The 21,009-nt window shown below is 36.2% G+C and overlaps 4 protein-coding genes and 1 long non-coding RNA gene across 6 annotated transcripts; 3 read left to right on the top strand and 2 right to left on the bottom strand.

The window, feature by feature from the left end:
• Positions 1 to 3: 3 nt before the first annotated feature.
• On the bottom strand, positions 4 to 13,066 carry LOC149618869 (uncharacterized). Of its 2 annotated transcripts, none has more exons than XM_089855088.1 (3): positions 12,467 to 13,066; positions 2,197 to 2,502; positions 4 to 190 (listed from the first exon to the last, which is right to left on the bottom strand). In XM_089855088.1, exons 2-3 carry the CDS (start codon positions 2,459 to 2,461, stop codon positions 24 to 26), a joined length of 432 nt encoding a protein of 143 aa, XP_089711214.1. In that variant the 5' UTR covers positions 2,462 to 2,502; positions 12,467 to 13,066; the 3' UTR covers positions 4 to 23. The 2 variants fall into 2 exon arrangements, with proteins under 2 accessions (XP_089711214.1, XP_089711213.1); XM_089855087.1 differs by lacking the exon at positions 12,467 to 13,066 and adding an exon at positions 7,261 to 7,455.
• On the top strand, positions 10,221 to 11,858 carry LOC149618870 (uncharacterized). The gene is made up of 3 exons (XR_016375403.1): positions 10,221 to 10,276; positions 10,820 to 10,956; positions 11,780 to 11,858. It is a non-coding gene; the product is annotated as an uncharacterized LOC149618870 (long non-coding RNA).
• On the top strand, positions 12,508 to 15,708 carry LOC149618868 (carboxypeptidase B2-like). The gene is made up of 5 exons (XM_089854535.1): positions 12,508 to 12,588; positions 14,315 to 14,416; positions 14,476 to 14,580; positions 14,652 to 14,747; positions 15,562 to 15,708. Exons 1-5 carry the CDS (start codon positions 12,508 to 12,510, stop codon positions 15,706 to 15,708), a joined length of 531 nt encoding a protein of 176 aa, XP_089710661.1.
• A 389-nt stretch (positions 15,709 to 16,097) lies between these two features.
• Positions 16,098 to 18,362, top strand: LOC149618867 (carboxypeptidase A4-like). The gene is made up of 3 exons (XM_089854138.1): positions 16,098 to 16,261; positions 16,337 to 16,421; positions 18,171 to 18,362. The coding sequence occupies exons 1-3, from the start codon at positions 16,139 to 16,141 to the stop codon at positions 18,347 to 18,349; spliced, it is 387 nt and encodes a 128-aa protein (XP_089710264.1). The 5' UTR covers positions 16,098 to 16,138; the 3' UTR covers positions 18,350 to 18,362.
• A 794-nt stretch (positions 18,363 to 19,156) lies between these two features.
• On the bottom strand, positions 19,157 to 20,678 carry LOC149618866 (uncharacterized). Its single transcript, XM_089854398.1, has 2 exons — positions 20,321 to 20,678; positions 19,157 to 20,246 (listed from the first exon to the last, which is right to left on the bottom strand). The coding sequence occupies exons 1-2, from the start codon at positions 20,548 to 20,550 to the stop codon at positions 19,379 to 19,381; spliced, it is 1,098 nt and encodes a 365-aa protein (XP_089710524.1). The 5' UTR covers positions 20,551 to 20,678; the 3' UTR covers positions 19,157 to 19,378.
• Positions 20,679 to 21,009: the final 331 nt, after the last annotated feature.

Below are 21,009 nucleotides of genomic sequence, written 5' to 3'. Positions count from 1 at the left end.
TTCTAATTACATTATCTCTGGGGCTAGATGTTAAAGCGTAAGATTTTCTCGGCAGAAATGCAAACGCATTCTCCGCTACTGTTACAATCTCCTCCCAAAGTGGGATCAATATCTCTACAGGTAGCATCGCAATCCTTCCAATTTCCAAACGGTTTTGTGGCGTTAGATACACAATTGACACCTCTATGGTCTAAAAAACACGAAAAAAATGTTAGTACCTTTGACGGAATTCTTATATCTTTATCGATTTATGTGACAATGAATATGTAAAATCTAGCTCTAAAGGTGGATTCGCAAAGGCGCTGAAAGTCGAAAATGAAAGCTGAATGAAAAAATCATTTTCAGTGGACTCTTTCGCAAAGAGGCAATAACTGGTTTTTTAAAGTTGAAGCGCAAAGCAAACGCTGAAAGCAGGCTGATTTTAAGTTTCGGCCAAGATCAAACCGAGGTTGATCTTTCAGCTTCAGCGCCGTACCACGTGATGCCAAGAGCCAATCAAAAAAGGGGTCGCTGGGGTCAGGGTTTTGAAATTATTTACGCGGGTATTTTAAAACGGTTAATATCGTGTCTCGTTATCTTGAAAATGTTTTCTGTGAAATAATTAATTAAACAAGAAAACGATAACAAAAAGCGAAAAATATTTGAGAGAAGAAAATAGCAAAAAGGATAGAAATGAGATAAAATAACAATATTGTGGAAAGAGGTTACAATAAACAATCTAATTAGAATAATTTGGAAAAGTAGCAATAATTCCAGCTTAAAACATATCCAATTGAGTAATATTTTGGAAAAGGGAGAAATTTACTCAGTTGATAAACCTTAATAATAACCAAAACATGCGCACATTTAGCCACTCATCTATTTTTCCCCATTAACAGCCAAGGCTTAACATTTGATAGTCTCCTTCAGTTTTTCTGTTTTTCCAGATGGGATGAACCCACCAACAGCGCTTTTTCCGCAAAAGGTTTTGGGTTCTTCTTTTTCGTTTCAAAAGTAATAATTTCTTTTTAAATAATAATAACAGCAACAAGTTCCGATTCACCGACGTCATTTTATTTCTATATTTTTTGTGATGAATCCCTAGCGGCTGTTAATAAAACCTGCTGCTTTGCGAAAGGTACAGCGCATAGCTTAAACTGGTTTTTGAAGATGAAACTTTTTTTTGGAAAAAAAGCGCTCAGTTTTTTTCAGCTTCAGCTTCAGCTTTACGCTTTTTGAGTGGTTTCAGCGCCTTTGCGAATCCACCTTTACGGTGTTGTTTTTGACTACATCCAATCATAAGTTCATAAGATATGTTCCATAAGTTTGTCACTGGTTACTGAGAGCTTGTCATGAAGTGAGTCGTGACGTACGTGAAACGTCATAGATTCTCGTAAAGCGGCGTCTGGTGAGGCGCTGTCAAAGGTTTAGTACAGGCCCAATAGCAAAACCGATGGTAGTCAATTCTCGCGTCGTTCCCAAACTGGGTCTCAGTAAATCTCGAGCATTACTAATATAGGTAGTGTCATACTTATGGAACATAACTTATAAACTTATGATCCACTATATATTTGGTCTGAAACCGCGTCTCTGTTCGACCAAATTCCTGATTTGACCTATTCCCCTTAGATCAAATGTAGCATTGACACAGGTTAGCCTTAGACAGTGCTATTTGGGTCTATGTCTTTTCATTTATTTTAGAGTATTTCTTTATACTTTGAGGGAATTAGCCTAACCTTAATTATTTTACGAATTTCAATAACTTCAGAGTATTTAGTGTTTCAAGTTATCAAATGAAACCTAACATAACCTGTATATCTTTCATTCATTTTAGAGTATTTAATTTTACTTTGAGTAACCTAGCCTACCCTCCCTACTTTACCTAACATAATTCTATATTTTTTACACTGGTACTTTTTCGATACGAAAAATAAATAGACTAAAACTCCAATGCTCTAGAGCCGAATTTTTGACGCCATCTTGGAAAATGGCGTTTTCAGCAAACACCTTATTTTGCTTACATAATAATCTTCAAGCTCCTTATGATCCGAAACATTAAAAAGAAAGATAGGGCAAATACAGAGGAGATTATAGGCGCCACCTGCTGTGCGGTTTTCATGCTACTAAACTATCTACACATTTCTCTGTCTCTCGATGTAGGCCTAGTTGAGAAAAAAAGTGCTACAAAGTTTTAGAGAAAGTATACGTAAAATTTACACAGTGGTTCAGCAGCGCAGACCGTAACATTTGGAAATCTGAGCAGGTCATCCCTGCACTCCAAATTATTCATCATATCTCTGTGTTTTCCGCTGAAAGCGTCACCTCTTCTTCGGCAAACGTCCCCATCCGCAACATCCAGTGCGGTACAAAAACCTATTTCTGCGTGGAAACACACACATCGTTCTTTACCCTCTTCACGTCCTTTAGTGCAATCTCCCGCCAACTTGGGATGCAGCTTTCTGCATTTCTCGTCGCAGTTCATCCACTCGTTATCATAATCTTCAGTGCAAGTACCTATTGATCCTGAAATACAATTTCGTAAGAAATGTATTTTGAACCAAAATTGGTTACGATGGTGTGTTTAATCAGTGAAGTATTTGAAATACGCTCAGGTGGATCGACTCGGTGGATTTGGGGTAAATCATAACCCGCCTACCCAAAAGGGTCAAAACCGAAGAAACCGGCCTCCATTACCCTTTCAAAAATCTTCTTAAGAACTCTTAAGAAAATTCCTTGGGAAATTTCTTTGGAAATCCTTAAGGCGTTCTTTAGGAAATTGGGGAATATTGGCCTCTTTTTCTTTGGAAATTACTTTGGAAATATCTTTGGAATTTTCTTGCGAAATATCTTTGGAAATTTCTTGGGAAATATCTTTGGAATTTTCATGGGAAATATCTTTGGAATTTCCTTGGGAATTTCTTGGGAAATATCTTTGGAATTTTCATGGGAAATATCTTTGGAATTTCCTTGGGAATTTCTTGGGAAATATCTTTGGGATTTTCATGGGAAATATCTTTGGAATTTTCATGGGAAATATCTTTGGAATTTCCTTGGGAAATGTCTTTGGAATTTCCTTGGGAAATATCTTTGGAATTTCCTTGGGAAATGTCTTTGGAATTTACTAAGGAAATGTCATTGGAAATATCTTGGGTAAATATCTTTGGAATTTTCTTGGGAAATGTCTTTGGAATTTTCTTGGGAAATGTCTTTGGAATTTACTTGGGAAATGTCTTTGGAATTTTCGTGGGAAATATATAGAGAAGTGGTAAAATAATTTAGCCACTTGAAACGAGGATAGTTCTTTCATGCAGAACCATATCCCAATACAGGAAGTGTAGTTCTTATATGCTGAACTACACCCCTTATAGAGAGGGAAGTTCTCGCATGCAGTGTGAAATTTCTTTAAAAGTCAGACATTTAATCTACTTAAAAACATCCGTAAACGGCAGAAAGTTTTAAACCTTGTGTAATTGTATGGGGTACTAAGTGGGTTTTGGAGGCTTTAACGGCCAAGCAGTAGATACAGACGTTGTTGTTAAATTTAATAATGTATATTCACTGAAAGTTTTTTGAGTATCAGAAACGAGTTTAAGCTAATTTTCTCTACAATGTTTTTAAAAAAATATTTATTTTGGGCTCTAATTATGCTCGAAATAAAGATAAAACTGCACATAAGAGAATTAATCAAAACTTCCGACTGACAGCTTATACTCCCTGTAAATCTAAACATAACGATTTTAATTACTCTTATTTTACTTTTAATCTATTTTATCCATTACATCAACGCTCCCGTCCCATTAGACCGAATCCCGTTGGATCGAAAGTCCCATTAGACCGAATCCCATTAGATCGAATGTCCCATTGAACCGAATCCCATTGGACCGAAAACGCCAAATGTGCGGGTTAATTTTCATACTTTGGCGGGTTCTTTTTCTTAAGATTGGCATTTCAATGTCTTAAATATATTTTTTAAGCTGGTTATATTCTGAAATAAAAATCGTGTTTTTTTTTGAACAACCACACAAAAATGTTTATGGTTATGTCTAAAATTGAATTTTTGTACGCTATATAAGGAGATGATTTTCAATGCTCAATTTTAAATCTATGTGAAACATGGAGCGGATTGCTAACAAGAGAGGCTTCTTGTATATTCATAAAGGATATTTATTTAAGCTTAACAATTTATTAGCAATAATAGAAATATTTTGGAAAAGATGTCAGATAATTAATTAGAGAATATTTTGGAAAAGGTGGAAGCTAATTAATAGGAAAATCTTTTGGAAAAGGTGACAGCTAATTAATAGGAAAATCTTTTGGAAAAGGTGGCAGCTAATTAATAGGAGAATATTTTAGAAAAGGTGGTAGCTAATTAAAAGAAGAATCTTTTGGAAAATGTGGCAGCTAATTAGTAGGAGAATGTTTTGGAAAAGGTTGCAGCTAATTAATAGGAAAATATTTTGGAAAAGGTGGCAGCTAATTAATAGAAGAATATTTTGGAAAAGGTGGCAGCTAATTAATAGAAGAATATTTTGGAAAAGGTGGCAGCTAATTAAAAGGAGAATATTTTGGAAAAGGTGGTAGCTAGTTAAAAGGAGAATATTTTGGAAAATGTTGTAGCTAATTAGTAGGAGAATGTTTTGGAAAAGGTTGCAGCTAATTAGTAGGAGAATATTTTGAAAAAGGTGGCAGCTAATTAATAGGAAAATCTTTTGGAAAAGGTGGCAGCTAATTAATAGGAGAATGTTTTGGAAAAGGTGGTAGCTATTTAAAGGGAGAATATTTTGGAAAAGGTGGTAGCTAATTAAAAGGAGCACATTTTGGCAAAGGTGTCAACGAATTATTGGAACCAAACCTAACCTAACCTAACCTAACCTAACCTAACCTAACCTAACCTAACCTAACCTAACCTAACCTAACCTAACCTAACCTAACCTAACCTAACCTAACCTAACCTAACCTAACCTAACCTAACCTAAGCTAAGCTAAGCTAAGCTAAGCTAAGCTAAGCTAAGCTAAGCTAACCTAACCTAACCTAACCTAACCTAACCTAACCTAACCTAACCTAACCTAACCTAACCTAACCTAACCTAACCTAACCTAACCGTAAGGCAGATGCAACTAATTTAGTTTATAATGACTTTAGTATGCAAACACACGAATGTTAGTATTACGAAACTTACTTTTCCTTTCGAGGATTCGATCCAGGGTCTGTCGATTGATGGTCCGATACTCTTCCACTAGGCCACGGTGAGACGGAAACCACCATTGCTTAATTAACTTTTGACGAAGAATTATAAAACACTAACAACAGATAACATTTCTGATAAAAAATTCCCAATAGACAGAAACCGCCCAACGGGCTTGATTGAGAAAAGCAATACTTAAAATTTCGATTTATTGGGAATCGGTTTAACGGGATTCGATTTATTGGGATTTCGGTTTAACGGGATTCGGCGTAATGGGACAACTCCACATCAACACCTCACGGATTATTAAAGGCAAAAAAAAAAAATAAAAAAATAAAAAAGTAGGTAAATATAACATTCCATTTCAGCGCTTGCTGAGCCTTAGCTACGGGACAAGCCTTCGTGAAACGTTTTATTTTTTTTTAAACCATCAAGTTAATGTCTATCTAGTAAAACTTTAGCTAAACAATTTGGGTAAAATATTTTGAGATAATTATATGAAAAGCATAATTGCAATATATCTGGCCCTTTGAAATTCATCTCTAAAATTCTTAACCAATTTCGTTGGAAAATAAACCTTCTTTGCAAATTCTTCTCTAGAATTCTTATCGAATTTCTTTGGATATTAAACCCAAGAGCTTCATTGGACATTTATCTCAATAATTCCTATCGAACTTCTTTGGGAAATAAACCCTAGACTTTCTTTGGAAATGATCTCAAGAATTCCTAAAGAATTTCGTTGGAAAATATTCCCTAGACCATCTTAGGAAACTTATCTCTAGAATTCCTAAAGAATTTCTTTAGAAAATAATCCCAAGACATTCTTAGGAAATTTATCTCTAGAACTCCTAAAGAATTTCTTTAGAAAATAATCCCAAGACACTCTTTGGAAATTTATGTCTAGAATTCCTAAAGAATTTCTTTGGAAAATAATCCCAAGACATTCTTAGGAAATTTATCTCTAGAACTCCTAAAGAATTTCTTTAGAAAATAATCACAAGACACTCTTTGGAAATTTATGTCTAGAATTCCTAAAGTATTTCTTTAGAAAATAATCCCAAGACATTCTTAGGAAATTTATCTCTAGAACTCCTAAAGAATTTCTTTAGAAAATAATCCCAAGACACTCTTTGGAAATTTATCTCTAGAACTCCTAAATAATTTCTTTAGAAAATAATCCCAAGACACTCTTTGGAAATTTATGTCTAGAATTCCTAAAGTATTTCTTTAGAAAATAATCCCAAGACATTCTTGGGAAATTTATCTCTAGAACTCCTAAAGAATTTCTTTAGAAAATAATCCCAAGACACTCTTTGGAAATTTATGTCTAGAATTTCTAAAGAATTTCTTTAGAAAATAATCCCAAGACATTCTTTGGAAATTTATCTCTAGAATTCCTAAAGAATTTCTTTAGAAAATAATCCCTAGACCTTCTTAGGAAATTTATCTCTAGAATTCCTAAAGAATTTCTTTAGAAAATAATCCCTAGACCTTCTTTAGAAATTTATCTCAAGAATTCTTTAGGAAATTCCAAGGAAGTCTTTGGAAAAAGTTTCTTTAGAAAATGATCCCAAGGGCTCCGTAGGGTTCCAAAGAAATTCCTTTAGAACTCTTAAGAAGATTTTTGTAAGGGTAAGTCCCTTAGGACCCTAGCCAGGGTTAAATCAAAACCATTCAGGTTTGAATATGAAAGATACAGGATTACATAAAACGGGATCAGATTCTGCTCTGTATTTCGAATGCATTGAGAATTCATCATGTCATTGCTTTCTCATCCATTGTTCCTCCATCTTAGAATCCAGATATAAATATTTTGGGGAAAAATTAGAAAACCTCATTCTGACCTCGACTAGCCTGCCTGAATATCGTTGACCATTGAGATAACTAGACTTTTACGAGGCTAGATGTTTCTCGTAACCCTAGCAGATCGCTACTCCCCTAACGATGGGAGTAGAAGCCAAAAATTGCTTTCTACGAACACGTTTGCTCCGATTTGCCAACTGTGAACGCGGTGACAGACACACACACACAGAAACGTACAGTGTAATACCTCTCCATGACGTCATCGGAGAGGTAATACAAATGAGCTAGTTACCTGATAAAACGCCTCCGCAAATGTTCATGTTGTCGAATCTTCCCAAATCTTTAAAACATTTAAAACCCCACAATTTTTCATTTAACTTGTGACTCCATCCTTCGTCTGGGGAATCCTTTTTCAATTCAAAACAGTCAGTTTTCTTCCCCTGACATACGCCTAAAATAAAATAAAAACCTAAGCCTTTTCATTCATTTTTAATCCATATCATTCAGTTTTAAACTTTTCACAAAACACCTAAAATAAAATGTTAGAAATTATGCTTAAAATGCATAAAGAGACATTACAGAGTTTAAAGTGATTTGAGTTTGGTTATAGGTTTTCAAAACAAAGAGTTTTATTAGTAAATAATTTTGTCTGGGAAGCCGCGTCCTTTTATTGGACTAAGCAGAAGAAGGATGACCCTCTGTATCCGCTTAATATTTCAGTTACGTAACGTGATTCTTAACTGGTTCACCCTTTTTATTTGCTCTCCTGCTCATCAAACTTCAGATGGGCATCACACCGTGGGGTGAGTTCTAAAACTGTATGGTACTAAATCCTCAGCAATCAACCCACAAACCTTGATTGTCTTGACGTGGGGAAAAAATCGCCTAGCACATGCGCCTTGGTGAATAGTTAAATGCTAATAGAGTAATGATGAGGGAACTATTTATTGCGTATGTGATTCGGTTTAGGAACCTTGCTCCAAATGTTCTGACGTTGGGATGAATCATGTTACAATTACTCCGCAGTGTGGTACACTTCTCTTGAAGAGAAGTGTTATATACTTCTGATTGTAATAAATATTTCATAACGGGTTATAGAAGTAAATTTTGATCCTGCATATAATATGATAATAAAGTTTTTTTTCACTGTCTCGTACATTCGGAAACTGGCAATCCTGTTTCCGGAAATTGACGGCCAACAATCGTGCACTAAAAGTCACTGTGTAACGTCGACAAAAACTGTTAGGCATAACCCATGGTTAAACAAGCTGAGAGGTGCTCAAAATATTTTAGAAAAATCTACTTTGAATACCAGAACAACTTCCGCTAGGACATCCTGAAAATTTCAGCGATTTAAAAATACGCTCATATCACGTCTTTTGTACATTAAAATATTCGTTAAACAATTGATTAAATTTTCAATTCAGTCCACTATAAGTTTAGAGGACTATGTCACGTGATTTGTGATGTGAAACAGGACTTTATATAAATGGTTATGAACTTTTTGTACAGTTAAATTTTATACTCACTAATGCCCACTGTTGGACTTGCACTGTAATCTTTTCCTTTAAAATGATAACCACCACATAAGCAACTAGGAAAGATCAAAAAGAAAATTCCTAAAGATAAATATCGGCAATTCAAACTTTTCAAAGTCATTTCCAACGATTTGAAAAACAACAAACGAGAAAAGGAAAGTTCGGCTTATCGTGTGGTTTGAAAAACGTTAGTGCTGACGCGATCACGAATTTTCACTTTTATATTGCGTAGTTCTCAAAATGTAATATAATGTTATACCTATTGTTCTCTCATAATCGTTTTCATTTCTATTCAAACTTGGACATTTAGGAAGCGTATTTATGTAAACGCATGTAATACCCATTGTTCTGCCACTATAATTCTCATAACAATATCATTTCTTTTCAGACGACATTAACGAGGAATATTTTTTGCATATCAAATTGCATTTTAACAATGAGGCACATTGTCTTGCCATAAGCACCGGAAAAAAATAAAAAAATAGAATGAAACTGTAATGTCCATTGAAATGATGATAATGATAAGGTGTGGTTATAAAACACACCTAACTTTCCGTTGATGTTTTGTTCGTTCGTTATTTCGTTCCTTTACCTGTTTGTACCACACGAAAAACAGGTCTGGCTTGAAAATGATTAGACAAAATCCGCAACGAGGATTCGCATGTCTGGTTTAAAATGTTGATTGAGTTGGAAATAAATTAATTCTATGAGTAAGCGTGTTTATATAAAAACTTGTTGTACACCAACCGTTGGGTCATCTCTTATATAACCTTAGGAACTTAGAAGACACGGGTACTGTACTACTTTGTAACTTTAGCACATACGTAACTTACATTACCACCCCAGTCACACCTAGCTAAACGAAAATCCGGATTTGCGTGACTTGTTAAAATTATAACCAAGTCATGTGGGCCTAAAATCACCAATTTATCGAAACCTAAAGAATAAATTGGAGCCCCCAAAAGTTTAACATTCGCAGTTTTATTTAATATTTATTATTTGAATTATAAGAGTAGGAAAATTTTTATGCTGCTTTTTATATGGGGTGTGGTGTGGGCCCGATATAGTACTCCTTGATATGTTTAATGTTTAAAAACAATTTTTGGTGTTGCACATGGTGCTATATTTCAAAATGACGTTAGCAAAAATTATATTGAGGGTTTGACGGATAACTCTGGGTTCCTTCGCTGTTAGTCATGTATAGTTTCTTGAAAATATCTTCTACATAAAACAGTTGAGTAGTCTTTGAGTTGTTCAACAGCAAAAGGTCACTGGAGAGAAAATAACGATATGAAACTACTTTATCGATTTTTTATCAGGAATACAAAGAATTCTACTTGATATCTTTAACAGGTCATTTCTGGGTCTTTCTGCTTGTATAAAAGGGGAAGACGTTTAAAAACGGTCACCTCTGACATCATGCATAATGTATTTGAACTAAGAAACCACGTGATATTGACGTAGCCAGCGACTCGTGCCTTGATTTACGCGATCTATGAGCGTCGAACCTGAATGTAAAAAAGTTTTCTTTACCTGTTCTGAACGAGTACATAAAGGATGGGCGGTTGTCCTGTATATGTGAATAGCCAATGAAACTCGATGAAGGAGGATCTGGCGGTTTAAGAAAGTTTTAAGCCCTTCACCTTACCTTCAATCAGATATTAGTATGGGGACAAAATGTCCTAAATCGAGGATGCATTAATCGTTGTGAATTGTTTGCTTTTGCAAAAGATAAGATAGTGTGGGAAAATTTGCATCCGTCCCTTTGAGGTAACATTATATTATAGCAATCAACACTGACGTGGACAGACATTAAAAATGATTCCGTGTATATTCTGTATCTTTTTGCTTCTGCAAAAATGTTTTTCTGAAATTTATACAGGGTAAATTTCTGTTATGAGCTATTAGAGTCCAATAGCTTAAATTATTAAGTTTAACACCGGTTTTCTTTTGCGTGGGTGAATTGGTCATTACCCTTTCTGATTCTCAACCTTAAATCGCAAATGATCGTTCAGACCTTCATTGCCCAAAAAGAGAGAATGAGTAGTTTAAATGGCCTCAAACACGCAAGGAAACTGTGTATTTGAAATTAGGCCGTTCTGATAAATGTTTTTGTTTGAATATTTCAAAGGCATGAATTATGGGCCGTCAAAATGTCTGATGAAATTGAAATAGAAGTTCTAAAATCTGTTACTAAGGCGTTAAAAGTAATATAAAGTAGAAATATTTCTATTCAGAAATTGATACTATCTGAATCATTTTTTATAGGATCTGTTTTTAATCTTACTTTTTACACATTTCCTATTTTTTTAGGTTGATATATGGAGTAAAGTAATAAGAGAAAACAGTAGTGTTTTACTCCACGTTACTCGTAATTCAAAAGAAGGCGTTGCTGAGGCACTAAAAGAACATGGAATCAATTATAAAGTATCAATTCCGGATATTGAGAGGTCAGTATGCCTGCATGGAGTATGAAAGTACTGGAAGCGGAATTCTAAACAAAACCTGGTTGTATACCAACTGTGTTATGCATGTCCCTTGCGCATGTCTGAAGGTTTTATGTCTCTTTATGGAAGGTAACCCCTAATGAACTATCGTACAACCACGCGGCATGTTTCTTGATTGTCAAGCCCGCGACTTCGCTTTCCGTTCCTAGCTACGTTTACTTATGTAAAATAATGGGCTTATGACTCGTGTGTATGTATGGTGTATGTGAGCCTTAGTATTAGCATGAATCTAAATCTATAGTTATATAGATTCATGGTAATAGCTTGAATGAAGCTTCATCGAATAGATTCTTTATATTCCGGTTCTTTCTTGTTTATGTTAGCGCGGGAGGAATATGAGCACAGTGGCAATATTGTTTTGTGTTTGTGTTTGTCTGTGATCAACATTTTTGATTCCCCTGTGCTGGGCAGTTACTACGCAATTCGTAATGGATATCATTTACAGTTGTCAAGGGAAGAGCTATATCATGCTTATCAGTTGAAGTCACACTGTTCTTTTAAGTTCATAATATTTTTTTCTCATTATGACTAATTATATGAATCAGTTGCTCATAGTAATTTGGTTTCAGTGCTAGGCTAAAATTACAAAGTGTAGGTTGTTGTTTTATTATCTATTCATTGGCCCTCCCCGACACGCACACACACACATACATATTAACCACACGTAGCTAATACGAAATTATTTTCGTTGCTTGTTATTTGTGCATTTCCATTACTGCAATTTAAACATTGTATCTACTCACTTTTCGTTACTTCCTTTTTTCAGTTTCATTAATGGACAGAAATCAAGGCGGTTGAATTACAACGGTGATGCTACAAACTTCAACTTAGAAGAATATCACGACTATTTTGAGGTGTGTAAATGCTTGCAAACTACAACTCTGTTATATGATGAGGCAATTGTGTTAAGAAATTAGTTTACTCTCTTTAACCTCTCCGAGTGACGATGACCTCACGGAGAGGTATTACACTGGACGTATGAGTGTGTGTGTCTCTGTCACCGCGACTAAGATATAGGCGGCGGTCGGCTAGGGTTACGAGAAACGTCTAGCCTCCCAATTGCGGCTTCTCTTATCGTTGTGCATCAATCGCCTTATATACTTTAAAGTTTCCAAAAATTGTTAAAGAGACATACGCTTGAATTCAAACGTCAACAATAGCTATGTTTAAAATAAAGTTTCTTAACACGATTTAACTAGAATTAAGGTAAATTAATGACGATTAAAATAATTAATATTAATTATTTTTTTACCTCTCCGAGTGACGTATGTCACGGAGAGGTTCTAATTTCGACGTGTCTGTCTGTGTGTCTGTCAGTCTGTTGTTGTTGACTTACACCCCAGGGGACCGCGTTCGCAGTTTTCAAATAGGAGCAAACGTTTTCCCAAAATCCAGACCGCATTTACAGTTCCCGGAAATTTGGATTCCACTTACCATAGCTATTATCCATTACCTGTCTAACACCACCATCTTCTGGCCATTTGTCCATCTCATATGGACACCAGTCTTTACCCACTGGCTGCTATAGTCCACCATCATTGGGGCTCTTTTTCCATGCCACATGGACACCAGTCTGTACACACTGGCTTCTACACACCACCATTTTCTGGTCTTTGTCCATCCCACTTGGACACCAGTCTGTACACACTGGCTTCTACACACCAACATCTTTTGGTCTTTGTCCATCCCACATGGAACACCAATCTGTAAACACTAGCTTCTACACACCACCATCTTCTGGTCTTTGTCCATCCCACATGGACACCAGTCTGTAAACACTGGCTTCTAATCCCCACCATCTTCTGGTCTTTGTCCATCCCACATGAACACCAGTCTGCACACCTGGCTTCTACTCCATCATCATCCTTAAGGTTAAGACATACGCGGCGATCGGCCAGGGTTACGAGAAACGTCTGGCCTCCCAATGACGGGGCTTCCACCAAAGGTTCACGCAATTGCGCTGTTCTTATCCATAGCTGCGATTCGAAGCCCTTATATACTACCTATTTGAGTAAGGCGAAGCAACCGGCGTATGCTTCATTTCAAACGCCAATATTAGTCAAGTCTCTCAAGAATGTTAAATTGTTCTTTTTTAAAACGATGTAACGTTCAATAAGGCGAATAACTAACGAAGAAAATATTAAATATTAATTATATTTATTTTAATATTTAAGATAATCTTGTTTCTCAATTCAATATTAATACGGAAAGAGTTAAAAAGCAGTCTATGTTTTTGTCTGTGTGTGTCCGTCCGTTGTTACACTAGTGCGCTGCGTTAGAAGTTCGTTTTGTTTTGATGTGTAAAGAAATCCTACAGAACCATAATATTCCCTTTATCCTTAATATAAAGTGAAAATGTGGAAATATTTTTCGTAATTATGATGCATTTAAAACTTTTGTAGCTTTAAAGCTCTGTTTCATTTTGATATTCCAAAGATTTTTTTAATATTATTATTTGAAAAAGCTGTTTGCATATTACTTAAACTATACTACATCTGTATATAGAATAATCCTTGGTTTAGTGATTTCATGAAGAAAGCTAAGATCTAAACTCCGGCGAGTATATCTAGTATTACCCTCAATAGGCTTAGTGAAATAAAGTGTATATAATTGAGACCTGAGGTTAAGTAAACTTTGGGTTTTGATATTCGTGTCTGAAATGAAGAGACATCAACGGTTCAGAGTGAGCCGAAAGTTAAATACACTCTTAAATAATCAGGTTAAGATTTTATAATAGAAGAAAAGATGGTGGCAATTAGATTAGTAGGGCTAAGCTACAGAGTTTTTATTCTTTATATGGTGCGCATTGACTATCAGTGCGTCCAGCTACAATATAGCTTTGGTATTGTTTAACGTTAACACTCATGTTGGCAAACTAAGAATATTGTTGAGGTGAGACGAGACGGTAGTGTTTACACTGCTAACCAGTTGTGAATGTAGCTATCAGAATATAGGGTAAACAGCTGAAGCGTAGACTTGATTTCCTGTTCTTTTTGCCATTGACTGATTTCCATGTGTCCAAGATTTATTTTTATTGGATGTAAAATGTCGTCAGCTTTACTGTATATTCTCTATGCTTGGAATACTGCTTCAATATTTCGTAAATTTTTACCTCAAAAAAGAGAAATAATTCCATATCTAGGTAAATAACTTTGTAGTAGTAGACCTCTTGACTCGGAGAGGTAATATTTTGGTTTTCCCAACTTGTATTTAATTATTTTAAAAAAAACCTCTTTATTGCGTCTCGACTAGGAGAGGTTTATTTTGCTTTACCAACTAACGGTTCATTCAATGTGTTTAGATAGAACTATTTCTTCAAAACCTTTCGCTAAAACATTCAAATCTGATTAGAAAATTATCAATTGGCTCAACGTACGAAAACAAAAGTATTTCAGGAGTCGCGGTAAGTTACCGCTCAGGATATCAACTCAGAAGCCTGATTTAAAGTTAATTAGTATATAGATTACAAGAGGAAACTCTGGTCTGAAACCTGCCTTGGTGTACGAATGTGGTATTCACGCCAGGGAATGGATATCTACAGCTGTTTGCCTTTTTATTATTGATCAGGTACTGTTTTGCTATATTGTTAGTAAATTATAACTGAAATTAACACTTGATTTTTTTTAAACAAATTGTAGCTAATTTTAGACTCAAATTCGGAGCTGACTGAAAATTTTGAATTTTACATTTTTCCGGTTATTAATCCAGATGGATATCAATATACTTGGGAAAAGGTTAGTAACAGCACTGAATCTATAGTAAAGTCAAACCATAGAGGGAGTAGCATTTAATAATAAAAAGGTTTTGTCACTGAAAATTTACCCTTTTCAAAGGGGGGGGGGGGCATTATTTTCTGTTTGATATATAGGGTTAAGATGGAACTAAGGATTTCAAATATAGTCGAGACTCATTTTTAATTTTAGTATAGCATTGTTCAACCTTAAAAAGGAGTCAATAGACCACAGAGTCTGGGGTTTAACCATCTTTTTTTCTTAAGAAAATATATTAGCATAAGTTTATAAGAGTTCCATAAGTACGACACTACCTATTATTCGTAATGCTAGAGACTTACAGCTCGAGCTAGTTCCGAGACTGACAGGCGAGAATTGACTACACTCGATTTTGCAGTCCATCTTCCTTTTTATTCTGTACTAAGCCTTTGACAGCGCCTCTCCAGGCGTCGCTTTACGAGAATCTATGAGGTTACGCCTACGTCGCTTCACGACAAGCTCTCAGTAACCAGTTACAAAATTATGGAACATATCTTATAAACGTATGATTTTAGGGTTCAGAAGGAACATCCTGTTTGTCGACACAAAGACGTTAGATAGGGATATTCAACGTTACCAATCAAACAAAGTCCTTTAGTTTGAAGCCATATCTAACGTGTTTGGATGATAGGATCCACATATCGGACGTTCCTTCATAGTCCTAATATATTGTCTTAACTCTTTTGAAATCACGGTGTTTTAACACCAGACTCTGTGGTGTGTTTAGCACAGTTTAAGGTTGAACCATGCCAAGATTGACTGATTATTGGTTTTTCAGGATCGATTATGGAGAAAGAATCGATCCAAGAGTTCGTGGGCAATGTTTGATCATTGCATTGGGGTAGATCTTAACAGAAATTTTAAAACTCCCTATTTCTGTGGTAAGAATGTTTTCCAGCTAATTATTGTCTTGGAAACTACTTAAATTATTACCAGGGATCCATGTAATTTTAGAAGCAGGAATGGAGAACGGTTAGCCTTTACTTCAGTCCGACCCATAGCCCAGTATAGAGCCCCTCCCTTCAACACGTAATGAAATTTCTAAATTATCTTATTGGCTCACTTGAACTACGTCCAAAAATACGTAGTTCCTTTTTACCTCTGTCGCTATGACCCGCCTCTTCTTTCATACCCGTCCCGGAGAAGGAAAAAGTGGGCTTTGACACGCAACCAGATTTCTCTGTCCTCCATTCCTGCTTCTAAAACTGCATCTATCCCTATTATTACTTTGTGTACATATTGCATACAGATCACCTCATTAAAATTTTTCGTTAGAACTTGGTTCTAGTCATAATCCCTGCGTTGATGGTTATTGTGGAGATAATGCATTTTCTGAAAAAGAAACTCAATCCTTGATGAAATTTACTTTGGAATTGGGGAGTCGCTTGAAAATGTACACCTCGCTTCATAGCTTTTCGCAGCTCTGGATGTACCCATATGGCTACACAAATGCTCCAACGCCTAACCAGATTGATCTTGTAAGATTACAGATTAACTTTTGATTTTAAAATAAATAATATCTCCATACTTGGTTTGAAAAACTTGAATCCTAGCATCAACTGGCAAATCTTGGAGCCGAAGCGATAAAATCAATTTCTGGAACGCAGTACGTGGTGGGACCCCTTCATTCAACCATATGTACGCAATGTTAATTTTTGTGTATTTAACTAATAAGTAACTATTAATGGTATATGGATAGACAAAATATTGAAGGTTCATTGAAGTAATATGGATATAGGGATGATTTAGAAATTTAATATCTTTATGGGCAAAGCCCTTTATGTGTAGCGTGAGGCATAGCATTGGTTATATTTTCTTTGCCAAAAATATTTTATAGAAAGATTCAAAACTACATACATATGCTAGCAAAAATATTCTGCTTCACTACTAAGAGTTGTACCAGAAGTGAGATGAGACTAGAAGTGAATGGCTCTAGCATTGATAGTAGATCCTGGCACTAGTGAACAAATTTGAGGATTTTATGCCGCTTCCCACGCGCCTACACTACCAAAAGGAGATGATCTAAAAGGACATAGCTTTCCAGCCTAGGAATGAGGGTATTGTGTGTCAGGTTCTCTCTAACGAACGTCTCATCTCTAGTGTTCCTAAAACTTGATATCCCAAGGCTAGGCCGAATGTATTTACTGTAGAGTAAATGGTAGTTGAACACCCAAAGTTTTTCTCTACTAACATTTTTTATCGGCGCCAACTAACATCAGCCGCGGAAAGCTGGGTCTCACTAAAAAAATTCCACCCCCCCTTGCTTGAACTTACTCGGATAAATAAATTAACCCCGCCTGTTTAACTTCACTCTCCACCGCTGTGGAGCGCTGCTTCAAAAGCTCGTTCTCGCTCGTGGCCGATATTTTAGAAATTTTATCTCTCCATTCACGCGAGCTCCGTTGGGAACTTTAAAAAGCTTAACGTCAGAACTTTCAGACCTAGAGGCTACGGCAAAAAATCTTACATAGGAACTTGGTGTAAGATTATTCTACTTGTGACACTACTGAGAAAAAAATTGGTTGAGTTCCAAAAACATTTCCTACCCCCTTCGCCTCATCCTAAAGCGGCCGAACACGGACGCGGCTCCTTGAATCTAGTTCGACCGTCTACCACCGCGAGCGTCTCACGTTTTGGAGGGAAAATTCAGAAACCGCTACTAGAGGGCCAACCGTTCTTGTCTTATCAAGAATATTCACTTTCGCCGAGTGAAGAATTTCGTTAGCTCAGTACTTCTGGTCTCATATCACTTCTGGTTGTACTAAATTCACTTATAAATATCATAATAAGAAATTTATCTATTTGTGGTTCTGGTGAATTTTTGAGGCGAGATAGTAAAAAGTAATTCCCATGCGTATTGCGTAGAAACGTTCTGTAGTCAACCAGTGTATTTGGCAGGCCGCGTGTTATATAAACTATAAGTTTACAAGATATCTTCCATAAGTATGACACTAGCTATACTTCGTAATGCTGAAGAGTTACTAAGAACTAGTTCGGGAATGGACTACATGCGGTTTTGCAGTTCATCTTCTTATTTAGTCTGTCCTAAGCCTTTGACAGCGCCTCACCAGGCATCGCTCACGAGAATCTATGACCTACGTCACTTCATGATAAGCTCTCAGTAACGGCAGTGACAAACTCCTGGAACGTATCTTGTGAACATATGGATAAATCTATCATGGTGAAAGTGTGAGCATTGTAGGTATCGCGGGGCTTTTGAAGACTAGATGATCAGTCATTGAGTTAGTGGCCGAAATATAGATTGAGCATATTTGTGCATAAACCTTCCTAATAGTAACAAGCGCGTTTTTATGCAGCTTTTACTATCGCATATATATTTAGACTTGAAAACTTTGAAAACTTATTTAGTTTAAAATTTCATTACAGACGAGAGTTCAGGTTCGTCGGTTGATTGGGTCTACGACACATTGCACACTTTGTACGCTTTCATACTTGAACTTCCAGACGAAGGTGACGACGGATTTTTAATTCCACCTGAAAAAATTAAAAATATTTCTACTGAAACGTGGCATGGACTTAAGACCGTAATAAAAGCTCTACCATAGCTTTCTGCAATAATTGTCGAGGAGCTTATCACTCTTAGATTCCCCGTACTAACGAATACGAATTAAGCGCAATTGGGCTTTTAAAGATTACGTTTATTTCCTTTAATAAAGAGTGACCTACCCCTCGATAATTAGCAAATACTTACTTTATTACATGGACTTAAACCTTGCAAAATAAATGATGTTGGACTACTGCTAAATTGAATAAGACTGTTGTACAATAACAATACTAAAAAGAAAAAACACATTATATTGGCGCATCAATTTTGTTACAAAGAGCCTAGATATTATAGACCATTTCGAAAATAACATAAAGAGAAACCAGCACATTTTGCAAAAGTAATGAGAAAGGTTCACCATTCACCACCGTCATAAGATAATCCGTCATTCACGTCATTTGAGAGCTGCAAATATTTAAATTTTAAAACTACTCAAATCTTTCTTGAATAGGAACAGTTAAACAAATTGCGGGTCGAGTGGATCCCCTATAAGGTAACGTTTCTCCTGAACTTCAGATTTTGCTTGGCGAAGGCCAGTGGGTGGAATTTTAAGTACACTTTAAAATGTAGCTCACAAATGCCTTCTTCCTTCGCCAAATCAGAAGTGGATTTCGCAAGTTAAGTCACCTTTTGCAGGATTCACTGGACCAGCTCTTTGCTTCAAACATGCATAAGTATTAGTTGCCATGGGTTAAAAGTCTGATTATTCAAAATGTTAGTACAATTTAGAAATAATATGCTTAAAGTTGTTAGGCAAAGGTCCCATGTTAACGTATTTGGTAAACGAAGATTCTAAACCTTTCCTAACTTGATAATATTGTGCTTGGCAACCATTCAACGAAGGTAATGTACTTTAGATATATGCTTATGACCTTCATGTTGCGATACTGAATAGTTCAGTGTACAATGCAGAGTTTGAGCCAAAATAAAAATATTTATTGAGAGTAAAATTTTATTCAAATTATACGAAACGTATATTTAGTCAATAAATTAACAGCAGGTTTAAATATAAAAATTTCACTTTCGTTTCTTAATTACTAACATTAGGAGAAGAAAATAGACTAGAACTAAATCTAACAATATCTTCGACGTCCATACTGCAACCGTCAAACGTTGAACTGCATATGTCCAAACCCCCACGTAGACCGGCGACGAAAGCCCTGTTGAAGATGTATCCGGCAGAGTATTTCATGATCTGCCTCTCTTGTAAAACGTCTTCAGTAACTGGGGTTAGCTTAGCATCATCATCTTGGACAACACTACCCAATTTGGTAAAATTTAGTGGAATTTTCACTTCCCCCATGACGTCAGCTGGTTCGACATCAGTACGGTTCCCGTCTGGCAGCGACATTTCCGGTACGATGGGTTCAGTTCCGCCAAATTTCGTATCATTCAAGGCCGCGGGTACAATCTTCTGAACGATGGTAAGTACCCGTACAACTGCAGGAATCCTTACGAATTTGGTAACATTCGATGCGGGTAGTGAAACTCGATCCTTTCCAATGGGAGCGGGTCTGACGTAATTCGATACATTCTTAGCCGGAAGACCTAGTTTCTGGACAACAAAAGGCGGCCGCATGAATTTGGTAACATTTAAGGTGGGTAGTGAGACGTTAGGTGTGACCACATTCATGGTGACTGGAATTGGTTTCCAGTACATTGTGGAAACAGGAGTACGGTAGATTTCCATTGAGGGTTTCACCCCAGATGGCGTTATTCTCAACCAGGAAAAATTGTTTTTCCGCCAAGGCTGGTGCGTTCGAATGAAAATGGCGTTGTCATGATGTCTGGATTCAAGTTCTTCGTCGTCCGTTGTTGAATTTTCAGCCTTCTCTTGAAGATTTTTCAAGAGAAAAGGATTTTCAACGACGCTGAAATCGAATGGCTTGTAAACGTATCTGCAAAATAGTGAAAAAATATTGTGGTGAAACTTTGATAATACAACTCGAGAGATCACTTGCAAGAGCATTACCCAAACGATGACGCGATTTGATCAACATAAGGTCCATTAGCATATTCACTTAGATTTGCGCCAACGCTACAAACTAATTTAAGGGTACATTTCTCACGGTCTCTCAGTAAAAGAAATTCCAAAGCAGCATCTCCAACAGAAGTGTACTCCGCTCGCTCATCAAATTGACTATTTTGATCGGCGACTAAGAAACCGCTCACAGCACACAGGGTTAAGAGACTCAGAAGCATGACGAAAGTGATAAGAAATCTAAGTAAGTTCTGATTCTGTTCTCATCACACCAAAGCTATTTATACTCGTTTCTGGTAGAACGGACGAAAGTTTTTTAAACTTTTTAATAACTGTTTTTTTTGTGATTTTACAAAAATCTAGTGCAGATCAGAGTAAATGTGAACTGAGTTGCACCATTGGCGAAATGTGACGTCAATATTTCTGGTTATTGACAAGCGATGTCTCTTTTGCTTATCAATTATAAATTTGTAACCAAGTTTATGAATCATGTTATGAAAGAAAAATTACCCATCACCGCCAAGGCATTCTTAGATTTTTGAAACTGTTAAGAAAATTGAATGCAGTTTTCAGTCCATGAAGTGTAAATATTTCATATGCACTATCTTTGGCTTGTTTCAAGCAAAACACTACACTAACTAATGCCGGTTTCTATTGGCATTTTCCATGGAGTAATTCAA

The sequence above is a fragment of the Phalangium opilio genome, unplaced genomic scaffold (assembly GCF_054372755.1).
Source record: "Phalangium opilio isolate 3A_F unplaced genomic scaffold, DU_Popi_V2 ptg000209l_1, whole genome shotgun sequence".
Lineage (NCBI taxonomy): Eukaryota > Metazoa > Arthropoda > Arachnida > Opiliones > Phalangiidae > Phalangium > Phalangium opilio.
Note: the sequence above shows the minus strand (reverse complement) of the source record. Positions and strands in the feature narration are given on the sequence as shown.